The 21,666-nt window shown below is 44.0% G+C and overlaps 1 protein-coding gene across 15 annotated transcripts in view; it reads left to right on the top strand.

The window, feature by feature from the left end:
* The window catches only part of SYNE1 (spectrin repeat containing nuclear envelope protein 1), a 491,794-nt gene extending 484,282 nt beyond the window's left edge, over nt 1-7,512 (top strand). For 13 of the 15 annotated variants that reach the window (XM_055433423.2, XM_055433430.2, XM_055433426.2 and 10 more), the window contains one exon: nt 6,542-7,512. In XM_055433423.2, the coding sequence (XP_055289398.2) occupies nt 6,542-6,782 (241 nt within the window). In that variant the 3' untranslated portion in view covers nt 6,783-7,512. The remainder of the gene's footprint in view (nt 1-6,541) is intronic. The other 2 variants (XM_055433429.2, XM_055433428.2) reach the window with 1 other exon arrangement.
* Nucleotides 7,513-21,666: the final 14,154 nt, after the last annotated feature.

The following is a 21,666-nucleotide window of genomic DNA, read 5'->3' as shown; positions in this document are numbered from 1 at the left end:
ACATGGACAATAACATGGAGAGTCTGCTGGGGAAGAATTAACTTCTCTCACAATCCAGGCTGTCACGGTGTTCCTTTACATTGGACTGGAGATTACCCTGCGTTTGATCTTGCACTGGCCCAGCGAACTTGAAAGTTTATTGCCAAAGCACAAACAGTTTAGAATGTTGACCCCAGCGATCTGTGATGGGGAAATTTTAGGCATCTATTGTTTCTGAGAGCAAAGAGGCTGACTTGAAAGAAGCTGGGTATTTGTTTGAAGGGAGGGTGCTTATATTCTTTTGGTGGTTTAAAGTCAGATATTAAGAATATCAGTTGTTTGCCTGCTGTATATTTCGGATTGATTCTAGAGCCATTGTTCTCTGTTCTCTTACATGATATTCTAGGCCTAACAATGGATTGATACCAGTGTTTACCATCCACCTACTATGTTTAGGCCCAGGACCCACAAAATTAATACAGTGTGGTTCCTGTCATAAAAGAATAGCAATATGTCAAGAATCTAGGGATCCCCTAAATCAAGACTCTTTAATATTCAAAACATTTGAAAGCATACATTCCTGATAACTCTTCACAATTTTTGAGATTAAACATACTTAAGATGCATGACTTTTTGAAGTCATGTTTATGATGGCCCAGCTGACACTTTTTCTCCAGTTTTGATTTGAAATTATCTAACCTGAGAGCCAATAACTGTTCAAAATTCTACCATAGATTAGCTGAAGTTCACCCATGGGAAGATTTTACTCCAATTTCCTGCAAGGCAAAGGAAAAACTCCTCCATAGTATGCATAGCGGGAAATGATGACTTCATGCCAAAGCTGAGAACTGTACCATGTAAATCTTCCCTGGGCGTCTTTAGTCTTTGGCACCTTCTGCACAAAGAGCTGAGACAGAATAAGACTGGCTGAAACGCTGAAACAGAGGGAAAAAGGACCTCATTTTAAAGTGTGCTCAAGGGAGCATTTAAGCAGGCACAGTGGGGTTCTTGCACGTCCATGAGGGCCTCACTGTAAAAACACTGTTCAATTTCTTGTGGAATTTTTTTTTTCAGGTCTTTTCTGTCCTCCCTGGGGATTTATTTATTCAAAGCTCTCAAAGTGCCTCAGCCTAAAACAACCTTGCCCCCGAGGCAGGTTGGACACCCTGGCGTAAGACAGTTAGTTATAGGGGCACGCTCCACTATGTTTCTTTCATATTTTGAGGTCTGCATTCCCAGTGTTTCCCGGGAACAAGTAAGACACTTTGGAAAAATGCATCACCTCTTTGAAAATACTGCCATAAATCAGGACTATTTCCCTGGAAGAAAAGGCTGAATCTAGCAATATCCCTAAGGGTATGAGTCAGCACAGCCATGCTTTAATCATACAGATAAGAATGATAAGTTGCTGACATTTATTTAGCATTTAGTGTATTCTAAGGACCATGCTAAACGTTATATATCTGTTTTCTCATTTCCTTATTTAATCCTCCCAACATGTTCATTCCCAGTTTTATAGACAAGGATTATCAGGAGATAGAGGCATGAAGATGTAGAATTTGAAACCAGATCTCTCTTACTCTGAATCCTAGCTCATTAACCACTCCAGCCAACTGCAGGCTCTTAACGGGTGTGTGTGTGGGGGTGTGGGTGTGGGTGTGTGTGTGTGGGGGGGTGTGTGTGTGTGCGCGTGGGGGGGGGTGTGTGCACGCGTGCATATGCGCTCCGTTGCTAGGTCATGTCCGACTCTTTGCAACCCCGTGGACTCTATAGCCCACCATCCTCTGTCCATGGGATTTCCCAGACAAGAATACCGAAGTGGGTTGCCATTTCCTTCTCTAAGGGATCTTCCCGATTCAGGGATTGAACCCGCCTCTCCTGCATGGGCAGGCGATTCTTTGCCTTGCACCTCCCCCTGCGAGGGTTACTTTAAACAGCAGCTCCAGGGCTGGGGCTGCCGTGGGCTGCCTGCGGTAGCTTTGGACCAGCCAGGATGTTCATTGTGGAATAAGGGGAGACACACCCTAAGTGGATTCTGAAAATGTGTCTTGAACCACATACCCAGGGAATGATGGACAGCCTGATATTTCCTCACAAAATTTTCTATTCCTCTGCTGCCAGTGTTTGCTCACAAGTTACAAGATGAGTGCCTTTTCATTTGTGTTTCAGTGATGTATGCACAGAATTAACTCATTTCCTTGGTGACATAAAGTTTTTGAGACGAGTCGCACTCGCCATGCACACTCACTCCTTAGGCTTCTCACAGCCCTTCTGAGACTTTCTTTGCTGTGGTGCGTTCATAGGTATGGGCTTCCCTGGTGGCTCAGCTGGTGAAAAATCTGCCTGCAATGCAGGAGACCTGGATTTGATTCCTGGGTTGGGAGGATCCCCTGGAGAAGGGAATGGCTACCCACTCCAGTGTTCTGGCCTGGAGAATTCCATGACCAGAATTCCCACAACTACACATATTTTGGGAAAGAGATGAAACAATGCCTGGGCAGTTTTTTTACCCTCAAATTTGAAAGAGTGAGAAAAATTATAAATGTTTACTTGTAGAGAATAAGCATATTTTTGCAGGACAGGGTTACCCAAAATATCTCCATTGATTAAGTTCCTTAATCTAGCTTACACATTTAGTTTTTTCTCTGTCAACACAGCCTTCACTGCATCTGTTTGTAGAGTAAGGCCCTTGGAGAGGGATGAGTGAGAGATCTTTGTTCCTCCTGTCAGATTCCCCAAGACTCTTGAAACTTAATTGAATTTAGATTAATATATTAAATATTAAAAGTACTCACTTACTTGGTATCATTAACCTGCTAGTATTAATACTAGAAGGGACAGGTTCATCCTAAGGAGAGAGAACTTTGGGCTTGTTGAAACCTTAGTAATTGCCCCACACGGGTGGCATTGTTTTCAGTAGACCAACTGGACATTTCTAAGAGCAGTCAGCTGCATGGAAAATCACTAAGCACTGTGTGTTCTCTTTGTCCCCATCTTAGTCCATTATTTCTACCCAGGTTGGCATTCTTCAACATCAGAAAGCTTGCACTAATTAAATGTTAATACAGAATGCTCTGATGCTGTTAAATGTGCCATGTCCTTCAGTAGACTCTGTAACATCTGAGCCTGTCATCCAAAGATGGTGACCTTGTCTTGCTTTTCTCAGGAGTGGACTAGTCAATGTGTAGCCCTTGTTTTGATCTCGATCTTTGGCTTAATTGTTCAGAGAAGCTAATAATTGACAAACAGGCTGTTCAGCTCTGTCAGTCAGATTCTTAATGATTTGCATGAATCTGCTCATCATTAATGTCCTGAAGTGTCTCCTAAAGAAAAAAGTCAGCTTGAAATCTCCCTCATTTTATTTAGATACTGAAAAATAAGGAAACGTGGCGCTCTCGTTTGTGTTCTTAAGTCGTCAGACAGCTGACAGGTGGAGAGTGTTGTTCACCAGGGCCTATTTTCAGATCATTCAGTCCAGAGCTCATGGGTGACTGTCTCATCCTTCTCCAGACACTTTAAACCACTGAATTCATAAACTGTCAGAACCAAGAAGTTTTTAGGAGATCAATGCACTCTCATCTCTGCAAGTGAGAAGACTGAAGACCAGAGAGATTAAATTACTTGCCCACAGTTGTACAGCTGCCTCAAAATAGAATGTCCCTGTGTCCATATACTGACTTTGTGACCTTATGATTAAAAGCATTTATTTTAGACATGAGGAAACCACTCACCTCCAAGTATTTTGAGACATTGCCTTCTTTGCATCCACATGGGAGATACCTGTGACGTAAGTATGACCTGGATGACCTTCATTCCTGCCACCAAACAGCAAAAAATTACAGAGACATGCTACTGGAGCTCTTCGTTTTGTCTTTCTTTACTTTTTGGCTGCACCTTGAGGCATGTGTAACCCTGGTTCCCTGACCAGTGATGGAACCTGCGTCCCCTGCATTGGAAGGCAGTCTTAACCCCTGGATCACCAGGGAAGTCCATACAGCTCCTCCTTTCATGGTCAACTGGGGCAAGTGATTTACTCTGTTTATAAAGCCTAAGTTCTAAAAGTTAGAATACCAGCGTTGAAATTTTCATTCTATGCCATGCTAGCTGTGTAACCTCGAGTGGGTTGCCTAACTTCTCTGTGCCTCCTTTACGTTGGCTATAAGATGAAGGTGGGACAGGAACACCAAGGACTGCTGTGGGGATGAAGTGAGAGGCAAATGCTTCTGTCATCCAGCAGTTAGAAGAGTAAATGTGAACTTTTGTTAGTTATATATCTACAAAATCGGAAGATGGATTAGCTACTCTAAGGCTTTATCTCAGCACGATATTTTACAGTTAGGTAGCTAGAGAAAGTTCTGTTTAATAGATATGTGACAGACTTCTTTTATGCCCTGGGTCAGGAAGATCCCCTGGAGAAGGTAATGGCAAGCCAGTCCAGTGTTCTTGTGCCTGGGAAATCCCATGGACAGAGGAGCCTGATGGGCTACAGTCTATGGGGTCACAAAGAGCCAGAGTTGACTGAGCATGCACGCACGCGTATCTTCACAAAATACAGTGTTTCTGAGTATTGGTCCTAGCAGAGGGCAGTTAATCAATTTGACCACTAGATGGTGATTGAACTCCTGTGGCCTCCCAGTTGGTAACCTCTTTATATTCACCAATTACTAGAAGACATAAAGTGTATAAAACATGGAGCTTGCAAGTTGGAAGCCTGTCTAGTCTAATTTGCAGGATTTGAAGAAGAGGTTGTAGCATAGAGGTGAAGTCAGTTGTTCAAGGTTTGTAGACCCGAAAAGAACACAGTCCCAATTTAGGCCAGGGGTCTGTTGTTTTCAGTCACGCTCTGAGAGCTGCAGTAGAAACCCAGTATAGTACACGGCTGCTCAGAGCTTCTACAGGACCGGTCTAGACTGTTTTTTTCATGTATTTTTTTGTAAATTTAATGAAAGAGTTTTGAGTAGTCCCTCTGTTTCCTTTTAAGGGGACTGCTTCTATTTTTTATCTTAACATTTTCTTTGGTGCCACTCCTCACTGATAACGGTGTAATCTGGCTTCCGAAATTAATGGCTAATAAGGTAGCTCTGATAGCTCAATTGGTAAAGAGTCCGCCTGAGATGCAGGAGACCCCAGTTCAATTCCTGGGTCGGGAAGATCTGCTGGAGAAAGGATAGGCTACCCACTCCAGTATTCTTGGGCTTCCCTTGTAGCTCAGCTAGCAAAGAATCTGCCTGCAAAGTAAGAGACCTGGGTTCGATCCCTGGGTTATGAAGATTCCCTGGAGAAGGGAAAGGTTATCCACTCCAGTATTCTGGCCTGGAGAATTCCATGGATTGTATAATCCCTGGGGTCTCAAAGAGTGGGACATGACTGAGCGACTTTCACTTTTCTTTTCGAGGTAGCTGGAGACAGTGTTTTCTCATGAGATGAGCATACAGAGTGACCAATACAGTGTTCATACCAGTGTACCTCTCCTGTGGTCTCACAATCAATGCCCTTACCATTAAACCATCAGAGAATTCAGACTAGCTGTGGGGAATGGGTCTCCTTGGTACATCTGTTCCTTCTGCTTCTGCAATGTTGTGTGTGTGTGTGTGTACACAATTCCTCTTATAAATAACATTGCTTTCCTCCTCTTCTCTACTAGTAACCAAAACATTAATGGCTGCTTACAAAGAGAAAGCAGTACTTCCCACCCAGAGCCTATTTCCATATTCAGTGTTTCACAGGCGGTCTTTCTTATGAATTCGGAAGTTCATGCTTCATCTCTAATGCGATGTTTCAAAAGTAGATGGGGGAATTTTAAGAAGATAGGAAAACGTGGAACATTGGGTCTAGAAGGAGCCTTCAAGATACAATCTATCTTCAGAAACAGTGTGTCTGTTTCCCAAATTGATGGACCAGTGACAGAGGGATCACCCTGGATTTAGTATCATTCAGCACCTGCGTTGTGTGGATTGACACCACTGCCACACTTATTCTTACTGCCTTGGAATTCGCTCATGTTAGGGCCAGTCGCTGACTCAGTGCAAGATGAAACTAGGGTATACTCTAAGGTTAATTCAACTCTGTGGGTCTGTACAAAATGACTGCAGCTGTCCTTGTCCTTGCTACATGGACTCTGGCACGTCCAGGACAGCTAGACGGGAAGAAGACCTTGTGTCATCCCGACAGCCACTAAGTGTGCCTAATGTTGCTCTTGATATTCTTACACCAAAAATGTACTGCATCAAACATCTACATTTTAATTATCCTGGGTCTACTTAATTTATGCTGGTGGAGTGTGTGTAGAGCAATTGTCTTTGTTGGAAAAGGTTTTGATAATCGAGGGGTGGAATTTGAACCCAGTTAAGTTACCTTTAACCGACTAAATGTCTGCTTTCCCTCAGTGCAGTTTCCAAACAACTCTTCATTTGGTGGTGGGCAGATCACCAGGGTTTACTGCAAAAGGCTGGCAGCTAACTGCCAGGTTGGGTTGAGTTTGTCCTAACCAAAGGGGAGGAAGCAAACAGCATCCACCCAACACTGGAGATGCTTGAGTTATTGATGTCGATTCTTCTCTCAGGTCCATAAAAGGTGGCTCCGATTCCTCCCTTTCTGAGCCTCGGCCAGCCCGGTCCGGCCGAGCCTTCCTGTTCAGAGTCCTCCGAGCGGCCCTTCCTCTTCAGCTCCTCCTGCTGCTTCTCGTTGGGCTGGCCTGCCTAGTCCCAATGTCAGAGGAAGACTACAGTTGTGCTCTCTCCAACAATTTTGCCCGATCATTCCACCCCATGCTCAGATACACGAACGGCCCTCCTCCGCTCTGAACCAAGCAGACGCTCTCTGCAGCTTGCTGCTGGCCGCCAAAGGAGGAATTTGGCCCAGGGCAATCCCAAATGAGCAAAGACAGGACGTGAGTCTTGGAGGACGCCCTCGGTTCGGCAGCTGACGCTCCCCTCCGCATCCCATGTGTGCAAATCATGGCTTCGGAGGTGACGGTAACTGGTGATGGAGAGAGCACAGAGAGGACAGGAACTGGGAAGAAATCTTGATTGAGCCTCAGAGTCAGGATTCCCACCGGTCCCTGGACACGGGAACTCTGGGCCCTAGGCCCATCCTGTGTGCGCCCGGGCACTTCCGGAAACCATCTGGGCAGCTTTCCCACAGCGCTGCTCCATCCATTCAAGTGATGCTACCTGAGCACCATGTTGGCATCGAGCAACCTACCAGCCAACCAGTGCTGAAGAGATTTGAAGACCCTGTAACATAACGGTTTTTAAGAGCTTATATGGCAGCTTCCTTTTTACCTTGTTTTCTTTGGGGGCATGATGTTCTAACCTTGCATTAGAAGCACAAGCTGTAAATCTGAAAGGCACTTTTTTTTAAAGGTATAAAGAAACATTGGATGTAATAAATAAAAATCATGGAAGGCTTTATGTGAAAAAAAAGTTGAATGTTATAGTAAAAGAAATGATATTTATGTATGTACAGTTTGCTAAAGCCAAGTTTTGTTTGTATCAATTTATTTGCATTTATTACAGATACTATGAAATATTTTGTCTGTGTTTTTTTTTTTTCCTTCCTAAAGAAATGACTCTAAACTTCCCTATTAAGCAGGCACTTCTCAGAATGCAACCTGCTGCTGCTGCTGCTAAGTCGCTTCAGTCGTGTCCAACTCTGTGCGACCCCGTAGACGGCAGCCCACCAGACTCCCCCGTCCCTGGGATTCTCCAGGCAAGAACACTGGAGTGGGTTGCCATTTCCTTCTCCAATGTGTGAAAGTGAAAAGTGAAAGTGAAGTCGCTCAGTCGTGTCCGACTCCTAGCGACCCCATGGACTGCAGCCTACCAGGCTCCTCCGTCCATGGGAGTTTCCAGGCAAGAGTGCTGGAGTGGGTTGCCATTGCCGTCTCCAGAATGCAACGTAAATTATCTTTCTTTTGTAGAATAAATGAAGCTGAAACATAAGCATATGAAAAAAGGATGAACAGAGGTAGTGCATACGTAGACAGAGGGAACTCTGGATAACTTCTCCCTTCCCCACCCACCGCCAGGCCCATCTCCCAGCTGTCTCCCAGGTGCCTCCAGCGTCTTTCACACCTTTCCTGTTCTCCTTTCTTTTCTGCTCTCCCCGCACAATTGGAGGAACCGCCTCTGATCTCCTGACTGGGGCCCCGTCTCCATTCTATCCCAAGGCTTACCAAGAAACCACGGGAATATCCCTGAAGCACGCCTCCATGCAGACCCCTTCTTTGCTCCAGAATCTTGTTTTCATCATCGAGCGGAGGAAATTGAATTTTACTTTATCATTCAAGCCCTCAGACAATCAGATTTTATTCTGTCCATCTCATCTTGCCAACTCGTGGCTCTCGTGGAGTTGTTTGGTGCTCATGGTCATTTAATCCACCGTTGAGTAATCAATGGAGGAAGATTTATTTAAAATCCAAGTTTCTGGCTTCTCTTGCGAGTGGAAAGCTCACATGTCCTGGACACATATTCCCACATGACAGTAATGGCTGGAGTGATGTGACCCTTTTCCTTTGAAGAACAAGAGGAGACAGTTATTACATTTGCACAAATGGCCTATGAGACTCCCTCATTACCTGTACCAGCCTAACTCCCAGAGTTATTTAGTTTACAGATCCTGCTCTAAACTGAGCATTTAAACCTGATTGAGGCACTCAGAATTACCTGGAATTTCCTTCCATAGTTTTCATATTCATAGCCTGTGCCTTCTTACCTAGGGGTTCAGAGGTTTTTTAAAGGCTTTCTGATTTCTGGGCTCACAGCAGACCTCCTAATTAAGTCTCTGGGGGTCCAGCCTGGGAGCTGACATGACAGTTGCCTGAGGTAGTTTTTAATCCTGTGAAGGGAAAGTCGCTCAGTTGTGTCCGATTATTTGTGAACCCATGGACTATACAGTCCTTGGGGTTCGCCAGGCCAGAATACTGGAGTGGGTAGCCTTTCCCTTCTCCAGGGGATCTTCCCAACCCAGGGATCAAACCCAGTCTCCCACATTGCAGGCAGATCCTTTACCAGCTGAGCTATGAGAGAAACCCATTTGTTTGTTTAAGTCCTGCTGACTATTGAAAAGCAGTCCTCTATACCATCTTAGCTCCAACTTTTTGTTCTCGCTACTCATTATTTCCTGCCTCACAAGACAGCTCACAAGTCACCTCCCTGATGCCTTTGCAGATCACTGTTGGACTGACTTCCCTGGACTGAACTGACCTCCCATGGTGTACTCCTGCTCTGTGCTGTCAAGTTATTCCTTCTTTCCTGCTTAGGGAACAGATCGGAGGTGAGATGTTCTTTTCTAAAGAAGACACACACCTGTGTGTCACGATTTCTGTCTTTCTGCTTCGGGGAAGGCTGTGAGCAGTGGCGGACACTGGATTTGAAAGATGCCCTGTGCCCTCATCTGAGGTGGTTCCTCTCCAGCCGGGCTCTTCCCTCATTTCCCAGTCGCCCCAGCTCCGAATACCTGGAGGTCCTGGGCTTGCTTCTAGAGCAGTCTGGCCTTTGAAGAGACGTGTGTCGCCACATGTGGTTATGGAAATCACCACCCAATGAAGCATCAGTCTTGGTGGAGGCCAGCCCACAACCTTCAGAGTCACTTAGTTAACTGACTTAACTACACATTCCCCATCACCGAAGAATCAGATATTAAATGTGGCTGAGAAAGTGATGCAGCTTTGACTAAAACAACTCTTCAAGTCCCATTTCTGCCTTTCTGAAACCCCTGTGAAACACTGAACGGAAGGCACATTTTCAAGACTTGGAGGAAAGGACATTGGAAAAGGACAGAAGTGGGAATCCCCTGTGAGGGTAAACTTTATTTTATTTTTAATTTTTATTTAATAAATGGTACAAAGAGGGTAAACTTTAAAACCATGAAGTGCTGTCTTCCCCAGATGGCAACATGACCAGTCTAGCAAGGAGCAAGCCAGCCACAGAGAAGACTAGGATTTCTGTCTAGAGCTCACACGGTCTCCATGCCTAATGAGGGAGGGGACACAGGGTACCATTTGGAGCATCCGCGCCTGCACCAGCAGCTTCCCTGCAACAGAGAGAGAGAGATGGTCAACAAAGGCTTTGTGGGTGAGGAAGGGGTTTTGGAAGAATATTAAGGGACTAAAAGGATACTGATGGCTGTTAAAGAGGCTCTGACTTCCAGAGTAGGGATTGTCCAGAGCCCTGCTGTGGCCCAGAGGTAGGGAGTCAAGTCCCCCCACCCCCAAGTGGTGAGTGAGGAAGGGCATGGTGAAGAGATGAAGGATAGGATTAATAGTATCTTGGTAATGAAGTTTGCACAAACTGCCGGAAGAGAAAACCCATAAACCGGTGATGAAGAGGGAAAATAAAGAGAAACTAAAAGTAGTGACTTACTGAAACGGCCATGGAGAAGTGAAAGGTTTTTGTGGAAATTGTGCCCAGGGAGCAGGAATGTTGCCTCCTGGAAAACGGGGCGGTTCAGCTTCCCTTGTTTTTGTAAGAACTGAGAAGAGATGCCTTCAAAAGTCTTGGATGGGCAGTTCAGCAAGCCGAGGGCTGAGATTTACTGTCAAAAGACAGGTGGGGGCAGACAGATTTACAGCCTGTGCCCTAGGGCCAAGTAGTAAGAAATTAGAGCTACAAAATTTTATTGGCAAGCCACTTAAGAGATCATAAAGCAAAGAAAGGTGGAGGGAATAGTTTTATGAGAGCCAATCACGACTAGAAAAGCAGGGTCTCTAGCTGGTCTGGATGGACCAGAGAGCAGTCCCAATAGCTGGGTTCCCTGCCCCTGCCCACCAGTCCACCATCACCAAATATGCCCCTAGGGAGTTAGACAGAAATAAAACTTTCTCAGAGGATATGCTGAATAGAACCCAAAATCCCCCGGGGCATAGCAACATACACTCACATCACAAGTATGTATTAAATGCCCAGTGTGGGTGGCAGAGATACTTCAAACTCTTCCGGAGTCAAGTTGCAGCTGAGCCCTCATCCCTTCCTGTTTCATTACCCTTTAAAATGCCATCCCTGGGCCTTTGACATACAAGAGCATCTCTATTTTCCTCCACCGATTCTGGCCTGAAATTTGGGATAAAGGATAAATGAGGACACTAGAAGGGAACCAAACAGAAGCAATCTCTAATTTGGAAGAGAAAAGGGAAATTAAGCCTGGTTCGGTCTGTCTTCAGCCTCTGTCAACCAGTTTCCTCTCCTTTGTCATCTTTGTTGTAGAGGGGTGTTTTTTGAAAGAGTCCATGGACGTGGAGGCAGGTAGAGTGGCTTGCAAGCACACAGAGGCAATTTTCGGCTTAGTCAGATGCAGCACTCAGACATTAATTTGGGTGGTGAGAGAAGGTGCTCCACCCAGAGTGGCCATTTCAATTTTAGATTTAATAATATATTGTGATGACTGTGACCGATTGTTGTACCTCAAGTAACCCAGAGATGGTGAAACCTAAAAGGAATGACGTTTATTCTTCAGTTTCTGGCTCCTCACTGACCTGTCCCTCAGAGTTGTAAAATACCCACCAGAAATCTATTTGGGAATACCACAGAGGGCCGTAAACTTGGGGGAGAACCCTCCTCATTCAGATGAGCAAGTAAGGAACTGGGGACATTGAGGGGGCACTTCTGGGAGCCTGTTCTCTGCAGGGCAGCTGAGGGCTTCTCAGAGGGGGAGTTCTGTCTGCTATTGGGTAGAAGGTGGGAAGCAGAGGAATTCACTTGAACTCTGTGGTTAGGCAGGAGCATCTTGGAAGGCTAAGGAAGTTGGAAAGTTGAAAATTGGCTAATGAAAAACAGGGCGATATGCTGTAACACAGGCCGAACAATGAGGAACATTTAATCTGGGGAACCAAGGATGCCAGTGGGACTTGGATAATCTTTCTAAAATATGGTCATAGTAAAAGGACTCAGATGCAATTTTTTTTTCTTTTTACCTGTTACCTAACACAGAAGCAGGATCATAATGGAATGTAGAAAGCCCAGTTGTATCAGGAGAAGAAAGTCCTGGGTCAGCTGCACAGATGCCTACATCTGATGCCATAGGTGGTGTAGAAGAAATCCAAATCTCCCAGAGGAATCCTCACATTAGGGCCTCACAGATGCAAGTTCCCAGCCCAAACTTAAATCCTGCTGGACACATTCTTGAGGCAGTGAGTGGCTGGACACAGAAAGTGAAGCTGCCAAAAGCTGCAAACACCGAGGACAGGTCCAGACCATTACCCCCAACCCCAAACCACCTGGCACAGCACACCTCCCACCCCCGATGCCACACCTCCTTGTGGGATTTAAAAGTTCACCAGAAACAGTAGGGATGTATCATGCTACAAGCAGTCTGTCCAGGCCAGTGGTGTTTCCAGTGTGACCCAGGTCAGCAAGACTTCCCTGTAGCTCAAATGGTAAAGAATCTGCCTGCAATGCAGGAGACCCAGGTTCAATCCCTGGGTCGGGATAATCCCTGGAGAAGAGAATGGCAACCCACTCCAGTATTTTTGCCTGGAGAATCCCATGGACAGAGGAGTCTGGCAGGCTACAGTCCATGGGGTCACAAAGAGTTGGACACGACTGAGTGTTATGTGTCATCAGCAGCAGCAGAGTCACCTGGAAACTTCTGCCCACTGTTGGCTCTAGAGCTGGGCTTCCAAGCCACCACTGCCCTGGATTTCCTTGTCTTGGGACCCTTTAACTCTTGCCAGCTGCCACACCACCATGCTATGTAAACAACCTCCCCCAATGACTTGTAATGTCAACTTCATCCAATAATAGGTTTCTGTATAAAACTGGATTTTTTTATTCTGGACTCTGTCTTGTGTTCTTTATCTACTTTTCCACTGCTGTCTTAATTATATTAGCAGTATGTAGTTAATTGTATTAGCAGCATATAGTTATATTAAGAGCAGTATATAGTATAACTGAATGTATTAATGATGTATATATGCAACTATATATAATTATAAGATACATAATAATAATGATATAATAGCGTAAATATTAATTCATTATTAAGTATAGTAGGGTATACTAGTTTGTTATAAGTTTTAATACATCTTAGAATAAATTCCATTTCTGTCTTTTTTATATGTGTCTATTTTAAAGGCTGTTTTAAAAGATCAACTGTTTGAATGACAAAAGATTCTCTTGTTTTCTAAAGGAAAGTTGTTTTCTATCTCCTCCTTAATCATCTCCCAATTTGATGTGACTTTTCTATGTCTTGATTTTCTCATTCAAACAGCATGCACACATGTTTTTTTAAAACTGGATCTATTTATATTGTTCTGTGACGTGCATTTTTCACTTACCAATATTCCACAGACATATCGATACATATGTGTCTATTTCCTCTTCATTGGACATCTCAGAGTCTTTTATTTTCCAACTATTTCCAATTGTTTCCTTTCAGATTTTTGCTATTTAAGCAATGCTGCGGTAATCGTGCTTGCTCATATTTTGTATAATGCTGCTTTTTTTCCCCAAGATGTACTGTTCAAGGTGGAATTACTGAATCAAAAAGGTATGTATATTATAAACTTTAATAAATTTTAATAAATTCTGCCAAATTATGTTCTGAAAAGTGGTAATGATTTTCAATCCCACCCAAATTAGAGAAGAGAACCCTTTTTAGAGATCCTCCCTAAATCTAGAGCGGTGTCTTGCAAATTATGGGAACTCATCCCAAATTATTAATGTTCAGAATTGTACATTATATTCTTTGAGGGAACTTTAACAATGTAGAGCCCCCGGTATCACCCCAAACCAGTTAAATCATGGGTCTCCAGCTCTCAGTGTCTGTCTGAAGCTCTCTGGGTGATTCCCTTGTGGAGACAAGCTCTGAAGGTCTGGACTAGATGTTTTCCATTTTCTAAAATATTGCATGATTGAAGCAGCATTAGGTCTTTTATTATTATTATTTCACTCTTCTTCTTTTTTTATCTTTTGGCAGTGCCCTATGGCATGTGGAATCTTAGTTCTCCAACCAGGGACTGAACCCATGTTCCCTGCATTGGTAATTCAGTCTTAACCACCAGACTGCCAGGGAAGTCTCAGCTCACTGTTTGTAAAATGTGCATTTTCATGACCTGGTTGTATGACTGACTATTATTCCAGTTTATTCTCTGTTTTTCTGGTGCTTTTTTCAAAAAACTTTTTAATACTATTTCCAAGGAACTCTTTGCATATTAGAAAATTAGCCTGTAATTCATATCATTTATGTGTACAGTTCCTGTAGTCACACAGGAAGTTTTAATTTTTATGTCATCAAATCTGACAGGTTCTTCTCCCTTCCGAGATTCTGACTGTTGTATATTAAGATGGCCTTTTCCACTGTAAGACTATGCATATTTTTGCATGTATTCTCTATGAGTAGGTCTGTAATCTATCTGGAATTATTTTTGTTGTTGCTGTAAAGCAAAGAACCACTTTGTTATTTTCCAGATAAATAGATAATTGTCCCAATGCTGGTCAGGAACAAGAACTAGTCTATTATCACTAGTTTTTAGCAACTAAATGTCAGTCAGCGTGGGGTTTGTTGAATAAATTATAGTGCATATATAAAGTGTTTACTATAATGCAACTATTTTTTTAAATGAGATCAACCTATATTTGTTAGGGAAGATGTCTAAGCATTTATTATTATTTTTTAAATTTTTATTTATTTATTTTTGGCTGTCTTTGTGCTGCACAGGGGCTTTCTGAAGCTGCAGAACAGGGCCTGCTTTCCAGTTGCGGTGCGAAGCTTCTCACTGAGGTGGATTCTTTTGTTGCAGAGCACGGGCTCTAGAGCACATGGGCTTCGGTAGCTGCAGTGCGTGGGCTTAGCTACTCCCAGACATGTGGGACCTTCCCGGACCAGGGATTGAATCTGTGTTCTCTACATTGGCAGGCAGATTCTTATCCATTGGACCACCATGGAAGTCTTGTCATATATTCTTAAATTTAAAAAAAAAAAAAGATATAGAATGGTTTCTTTAACGTCCCCATTGAAAAGTTTTTTTTTTAATTTTATATTTGAGTATATTTGATTAAAAATGTTGTATTCGTTTCAGGTGTACAGCAAACTGGTTCAGTTATACATACACATGTATCTACTCTTTTTCAAATTATTTTCCCAGTTAGGTTGTTATAGAATATTGTGTTCCCTGTTCTGTATAGTAGGTTCTTGTTGGTTATCTATTTTAAATATAGCGGTGTGTACTCATTAGTCCCAAACTCCCAATCTAATCCCTACCCGCCCTTACCCCCTGAGTGGGACGGTGCATAAATTCACTCTGTAAGTCTACAAGACTATTTCTGTTTTGTAAATGAGTTCATTTGTATCATTTAGTTTTTCGATTCCACATATAAGCAATATCATATGGTATCTGTCTTTTTCAGACTTACTTAGCATGATAATATCCAGGTCCATCCATGTTGCTACAGATGAATATGCCCCCACTTTAGTAGAAGGAGAACTGATAATTGTTAAAGGCAAGGGAAAAATTTAGAAAGTTATATGTGAAATTCAAAACTTAACATTGTGAGTAGAGTCTCAGGGGAAGAAACAATTTTTAACACATTATTTAACTTGTGACAAGGAGCGTGATTTGTTTTTGAGATTCAAAATTGCTGCACCAATAATAATTTTAAAAGACAAGAAAAAAGTAATTCTGTTCTTTCACGATGAGTCATTTGATTTGCCTTTTAATTAACATTTTTTTATATGCCCAAAATAAATTGTGACAGATCATGTATTAAAAGCAGCAGAATCTTAATGTCTGACTCCACTCCAGGTGGTCATCCTGGATTTATTCTTGGTTCTAGGACTCATGAGCAGAGGTGGTGCAAGCCCCTGATTTGAGACAAGGAGGCTCCCAGACCGGGAGACTTGCTGAGTCCTCGGAGAAGAGCCTCCTCGGGAGAGATGTCCTCCAAATGGGACTCTTGTTCAGGAAAAAACCTCCACTTCCTAAATTTACTCCACCTGCAGAAGTCACCCTGCTTGCAGGTGAATCCATCCGGGACAGCCTGATCACAGAAGGAATGGAGGCGGAAGCCCCAAGTCACAGGCAGCTTCTACTAGGGCAGGTGCCACAGATTCACCCTGCTCTCCTTATTCCTTGCTATCTGCTCCTACTCAGCAAGCTCCTGAGGCTTTGAGTTAGGCTCAGACCCTCATCTTCTTCCCCTACCCCTATTGAGTCTGTGATCTGAACAAGAAATTGATAATAAAACACAAACCCCTTCCTAGAAAGGGTCTACCTGTAGCAGAGACTCCGGAGCCAAAATACCTGGACTCAACCCACAGTTCAGCGATTTCCTAGCCCTGTAACCTGAGAATGTTACTTAACCTTTCTGTTCCTTAGTTTCTTCCTCTGTAAGATGGGATAATAATAGTACCCACTGCCTGGGGTTTGTTATGAGGATTATCTACAGCAGTGTAAGGGCTACACACTGCAAGGCGAGTACTAAGGGACGATAATGCTGGACAGTTCATTGTTGTTTATGCCAGCTTCTAATTGATTTCAGAAACGGTTTTTGAGAAGAGCTTTCTACATTTTCTTCCCACACTCATTTTTAACCTTTTTTGGAAGGAGAAGGACTCTTCGGAACTTGAAAGCCCTGCTGATACCCGGGAATCAATAAGCAGGAACAGATGAGCACCTCCTGGGTTTGCATTTCTGAGCTGCCAGCCCCACCCCTGCTGCCTCACCAGGTGTAGTTCTCTCAGGACCTCACTTCCCCAGACTCTCGCCATCTTCTTAGCTGGATGGGAGTGAGGGGACCTGGACCCTGAAGCTGCCTGACAAAGTCACAACCTATAGACCAAGGCAAACTGGTTGGCCCTTACAGGTTGTGGCCTGTTTCTGTAGGCCCTTGACCTAAGAATGGGGTCCATTTTTTTTAACTGTTTTATTTTTTTGACCACACCACAAGTTCCTTATGTTAGTTGCTTGAACAGAGATCAAACCTATGCCCTCTGTATTGGAAGGGCGGAGTCTTAACCATTGGAGCACTAGGGAAGTCCCAGGTTTCATATTTTTTAAGGGTTGTAAAACAAAAAAAGACGCATGAAAACGTTGCCAGCCTCATTAAGTAAGATACTTACTCTCTGGCCCTTAACGGAAAGAGTTTGGTTCCACTGTTGTGGTGGAGTTGTTAGTGAGAGGGTGGCACTAAAGCAGCACCCTGAGATTTTCAGACTCCTCCTGACATGACTTCTCTGAAGGTCATCTCCACCGAGTCAGCTCAGCACGAGATCCCTCAGTCTGGCTGCCCCTGGGAAATTCTTCCGCTGAAAACACTTCTATGACAGCCATAAAGAAGTCTTTCTTTCTCCCCCTCAAATTTTTTTTTGTTGGATTTTGAGGGGGGTGAGGTAGGGCCAGCGCTTTCATGTTCATCTTTGGAATGAAAATGGCATCTTTCTTTCATGAGTAATAGGCACAGAGGGTTCTGCAAATCCTTTGGCCTCTCAGAAATTGCACGTTCAAAGTCCTAGTTGGGGCTCCTGCCAGGTCAACGGTCCTTGCTGTTCCCTCAGCTCTGGGTGCCGACGTGAGAAAATCGAGGTTTCGGGCCCCTCTGCAGAGCTTGTTTCTCAGGGTACTTCCCATTGGCAGAGAGAGTGCATATGTGGCTTCCCAGAGCTCAGCAGGGATGAAGTATGGGAAGTATGGTACCAGGATGGTGACACAGTTTAGCAGGTGATGAACTTGGTGTGTTCAGGGTTTTAGCTCCTCTTTATTGGCTCATTGAACTCCTGGCATCATTCCCCTGGGGGCTGCATCATTCCCCCTGAGGGGAAGCAGTGTCTTCCCTTGGTGTCCTTGTGTTTCCCAGAGGTCTATACTGCCCTGGCAACTGTTGTGAACTTGTGTCTCCAAGGTCACAGAGAGGTTGAGGCGAGGGGTCGGGGAATAAAAAGGCTCACCTTTCAGAACACTGTATCCGAAACCAGACTCAGGATGTTTGTAAGGCTATCTCTTTTATCTTTCTGCCTCTAAGCAATCATAAAAAATAAACGGGGAAATCTCCATACAGCTTTAAACTCCCTGATACAGGCTCCCCTTCATTTTTTTAAATCAAGGCCAAGGCTCAGCAGCTTTTCCCATAGGACTCAGCTTGGATTCACCTGGGGTTCTGTCTTTTCAGGGTCCAGGTCGTTATACTTCATGGACTCTGGTTCTGTGATCCTGGGCTAGAAGCAGTTGGTACCTGCTTCTACACTGCTAAGTACTGAAAACCGATTTCTCTATCTGAACCTCCTGTGTTTTCATAAATTTGCTTTTCCCTACATACCTTCTTTTGTTTGGTTGGTTTTTTGCATTCTTTGGCTTGTAAGGATTGTTAATGACTGTTTTTGAATATTTAATAATAAATTCAAAGATGAATGAATGGGTCATTAGCTCTAGATTTTAATCCCATCTTAATGAAGCATCTAGCAGCCCGTTTGGCACCTTTAGCCCTTCCCTTGTTTTGAACAAAGTGGCACCTTAGCCTGGTCAAACCCCAGAGACCCACCAGCTCCTGATGTCCTCAAGGGACTGGGAGGGCCCGCAGAGCAGCTCCCAGAGGCCACAGCACGATCCCCCCGATGACTGTGTTATCGCCTTGTCCCACCTTTTTCCCCTCCAGCCTGTGATCTGGGGCCCTGGGTGTTGACACGTGGGTTTTCTGGTTGTAAATCTGGGAATACGCAGGAATCTGGACAGCGTACACCCCATCGAGCCTGAGTCCTGCAGCCCGTAAAATGTTAACCAGCTCACAAAGCTTTCATGGGCCTTCCCCACAATCATTGACTTCTCAGCAAAAAGGCATCTGCTGACAGGTTGCAGAGCTGCCTAGGGGCCTCTCAGAGAGCTGCGTCTGGAAGGCGCTCAGAACACTGTGTGCCCCGGGGCCTTCTGGGAGACTGGCTCTCGACCAAGGGTCCAGGGCTGGCCAGCAGCTTTGGAGTCCCTTCCTCTGCTCCTCCGGCCCCTTGAGGACATCCCACCCTGATTCAAAATCACCTTTTAAAGTGTTTGCTCTCAGTGTTTCCCTGCTCCGGTTTTTTTTTGTTGTTGTTGTTCTTTGTTCATTTTGTTTGTTTGTTTGTTTTTTCCCCTCAATTTCATCTAGTTAGGATGAAAGCTCCTATTTTGTCAGTTCTATGCAGAAACCAAGTGCCTAGGCCAGAGCCCGTGGTCCCATTCCCAGGCCACAAGCTAGGAGCTGCTCTGGGGGCAAGAGAAAGGGGTGAGCCTGGCCCAGGTACTGTCACCCTGAAATAGGGTTTGCTGCCAATGAGGGTGCCACTGCCTCCGACTTCAACATCTCGGGTCATCAGCTGGATAGAGCCTGTCCTGGTGCCAAGGGACAGAGGAACATCACTCTTCAGCTTACCCACTATTCCTGGAAGAAACCGGGGACAGGAAGGGTGCCTGGATGACCTCAGAGACCAGGAACAGTGGCACCGAGTTCCGGGGGCATGAGCAGAAGAACGACTGTCAAACTGTCCTACTCAAGGGCCACCCATTAGCCAGAGAGGAGGACATGTCTCCCCAGAACTCAAAGGACAGGACACGAAGCATCCTGCCCAAAATGCCATATTTCTAAGAGTCACACTGCCTTAAAATTCCACAGGAATTTTTCTTTCTACTCATCAGATACAGAATAAGCAATGGAGGCCAGAAGGCAGTGGAATGATGTAGTCAACATACTGAAAACAAAACTGATGACCAGGAATTCTACATTCAGAAAAATCATCTTGCAAATATGAAAGTGAAATAAATACATTACCAGACAAACAGAGAATTCATTACTAGTAGACTTGCCCTAGAAGAAATGCTCTTAAGAATTCCTTCAGGCTGAGAAAAAATGATACCAGACATGTGACTCAAATGCACAGGAAGAAATAAAGAGCGCTGAAAATGCTGAGTATGTGCATTAATATTTTAAAAAGCGCTAAGTCATGTCTGACTCTTGCAATCCCATGAACTGTAGCCTGTCAGGCTCCTCTATCCATGGAATTCTCCAGGCAAGAATACTGGAGTGGGTTGCTATTTCCTTCTCCAGGGGAACTTCCTGACCCAGGAATTGAACCCAGGTCTCCCACACTGCAGACAGATGCTTTACCAACTGAGCTACACAGGAAGCCTTTATATTAATATTAAAAAGCCTTATAAACATATATATTTTCTCATTTTGTCTTAGCTTTTTTAAAAAATATAAAGTTGTACAAGCCAATAAATATAACATTACTGGGTTTATAACATCTAGATACATATGACATAATAATATGAAGAAGGGAGAGAATGGAGCTACAGTATGGTGGAGCAAAGAGTTTTATCAAATTTAAATGGGTATTAATCTAAAATAGACTGAAAAGTTACAATGCATGCTGTAAAAGCAACCACTAAGAAAAGAACTTTAGTAAAAAAGAAAATCAACAGATAAATATAAATGATACCCTGAAGATATTTATTTCACTAAAACAAAGGAAGGGCCAGTAAGGAGGAATAGAGGAATGAAAAAGACAGGAGACATATTCAAAACAATCACAAAGTGGTAAATGTTAATCTAAACCTATCAGTGATCCCACTAAATGTAAACGCTCACAGAGCATAACAGTTACATAATTATGCCTAACATGTGTTAAGAGCTTACTACGGGCAGGTCCTATACCAACACTTGAGACATTCATCTCTTTTGATCTTCATAATAGCCCTGTCCTGAAGATTCACTGCAAGGACTGATGTTGAAGCTGAAGCTCCACTACTTCGGCCACCTGATGCGAAGAACTGACTCATTAGAAAAGACCCTGATGCTGGGGAAGATTGAAGGCAGGTGGGGAAGGGGATGACAGAAGATGAGATGGTTGGACGGCATCACCAGCTTGATGGCCATGAGTTTGAGCAAGCTTTGGGAGTTGGTGATGGACAGAGAAGCCTGGTGTGCTGCAGTCCATGGGGTCGCAAAGAGTTGGACACAACTGAACAACTGAACTGAACTGAATAGCCCTGTATAATAGGTATTGTTCTTATTTATATTTTAGATATAAGGAAGCCAATGAAAATCAGGATTGAAGAACTTGCCCAGGGATGACAGAAGACAAGTTTTTTGGAATCTAGATGACAATGTGAAAAATTAAACTCATCCTAATAAAGAGGTGAGTGCAGACACACTGTCGGAGAAGATTCGGGAAGAAGCAATGCCAGCTGCTATCCTTTAGTGTTCTCTGTGAATTAAACCATGTAGTCTTCTCAACAACACTTCCAGGCAAGTGGTACTATTGTCCATCTTTACAGGTGAAGAAACTGAGGCACAGGGAAATTACCTTACCCAAGTTTGCATCATAAATAGCAGAACGAGGTTTCAAATGGACTAATCCAGCTGCAGACCCCATGTGCATATTATGTTGCCTCTCAGTCCTCCCATTATCCCCCTCTCCCCAGTTCACCAGTTAAATCACAGAAACAATGGGGCAAAGAGAACATGCAGGGAAGAGAGTTTTTTCTCTTCAAAGGGAAGAGAGTCCTAAAATGGAAACCAGAGATGGGGTGGGGTTGGGATGAGCCAGTCCTTTTCTGCTTTGGGTGCATGATGGGGGCGAGGTTTCTGAACAATTATGTAAGTTTCAGATGCATTCACGCAGTGCTCAATCACCTCCAACTCTGTAGCCCCATGGATTGTAGCCCACCAGGCTTCTCTGTCCATGGGATTCTCCAGGCAAGAATACTGGAATGGGTTGCCATCT

Source organism: Moschus berezovskii, chromosome 10 (assembly GCF_049115385.1).
Source record: "Moschus berezovskii isolate FMDL1 chromosome 10, NW_MosBer_1.0, whole genome shotgun sequence".
In the NCBI taxonomy this organism is placed as follows: Eukaryota; Metazoa; Chordata; class Mammalia; order Artiodactyla; family Moschidae; genus Moschus; species Moschus berezovskii.
This window is presented reverse-complemented; position numbering and strand designations above follow the sequence as displayed.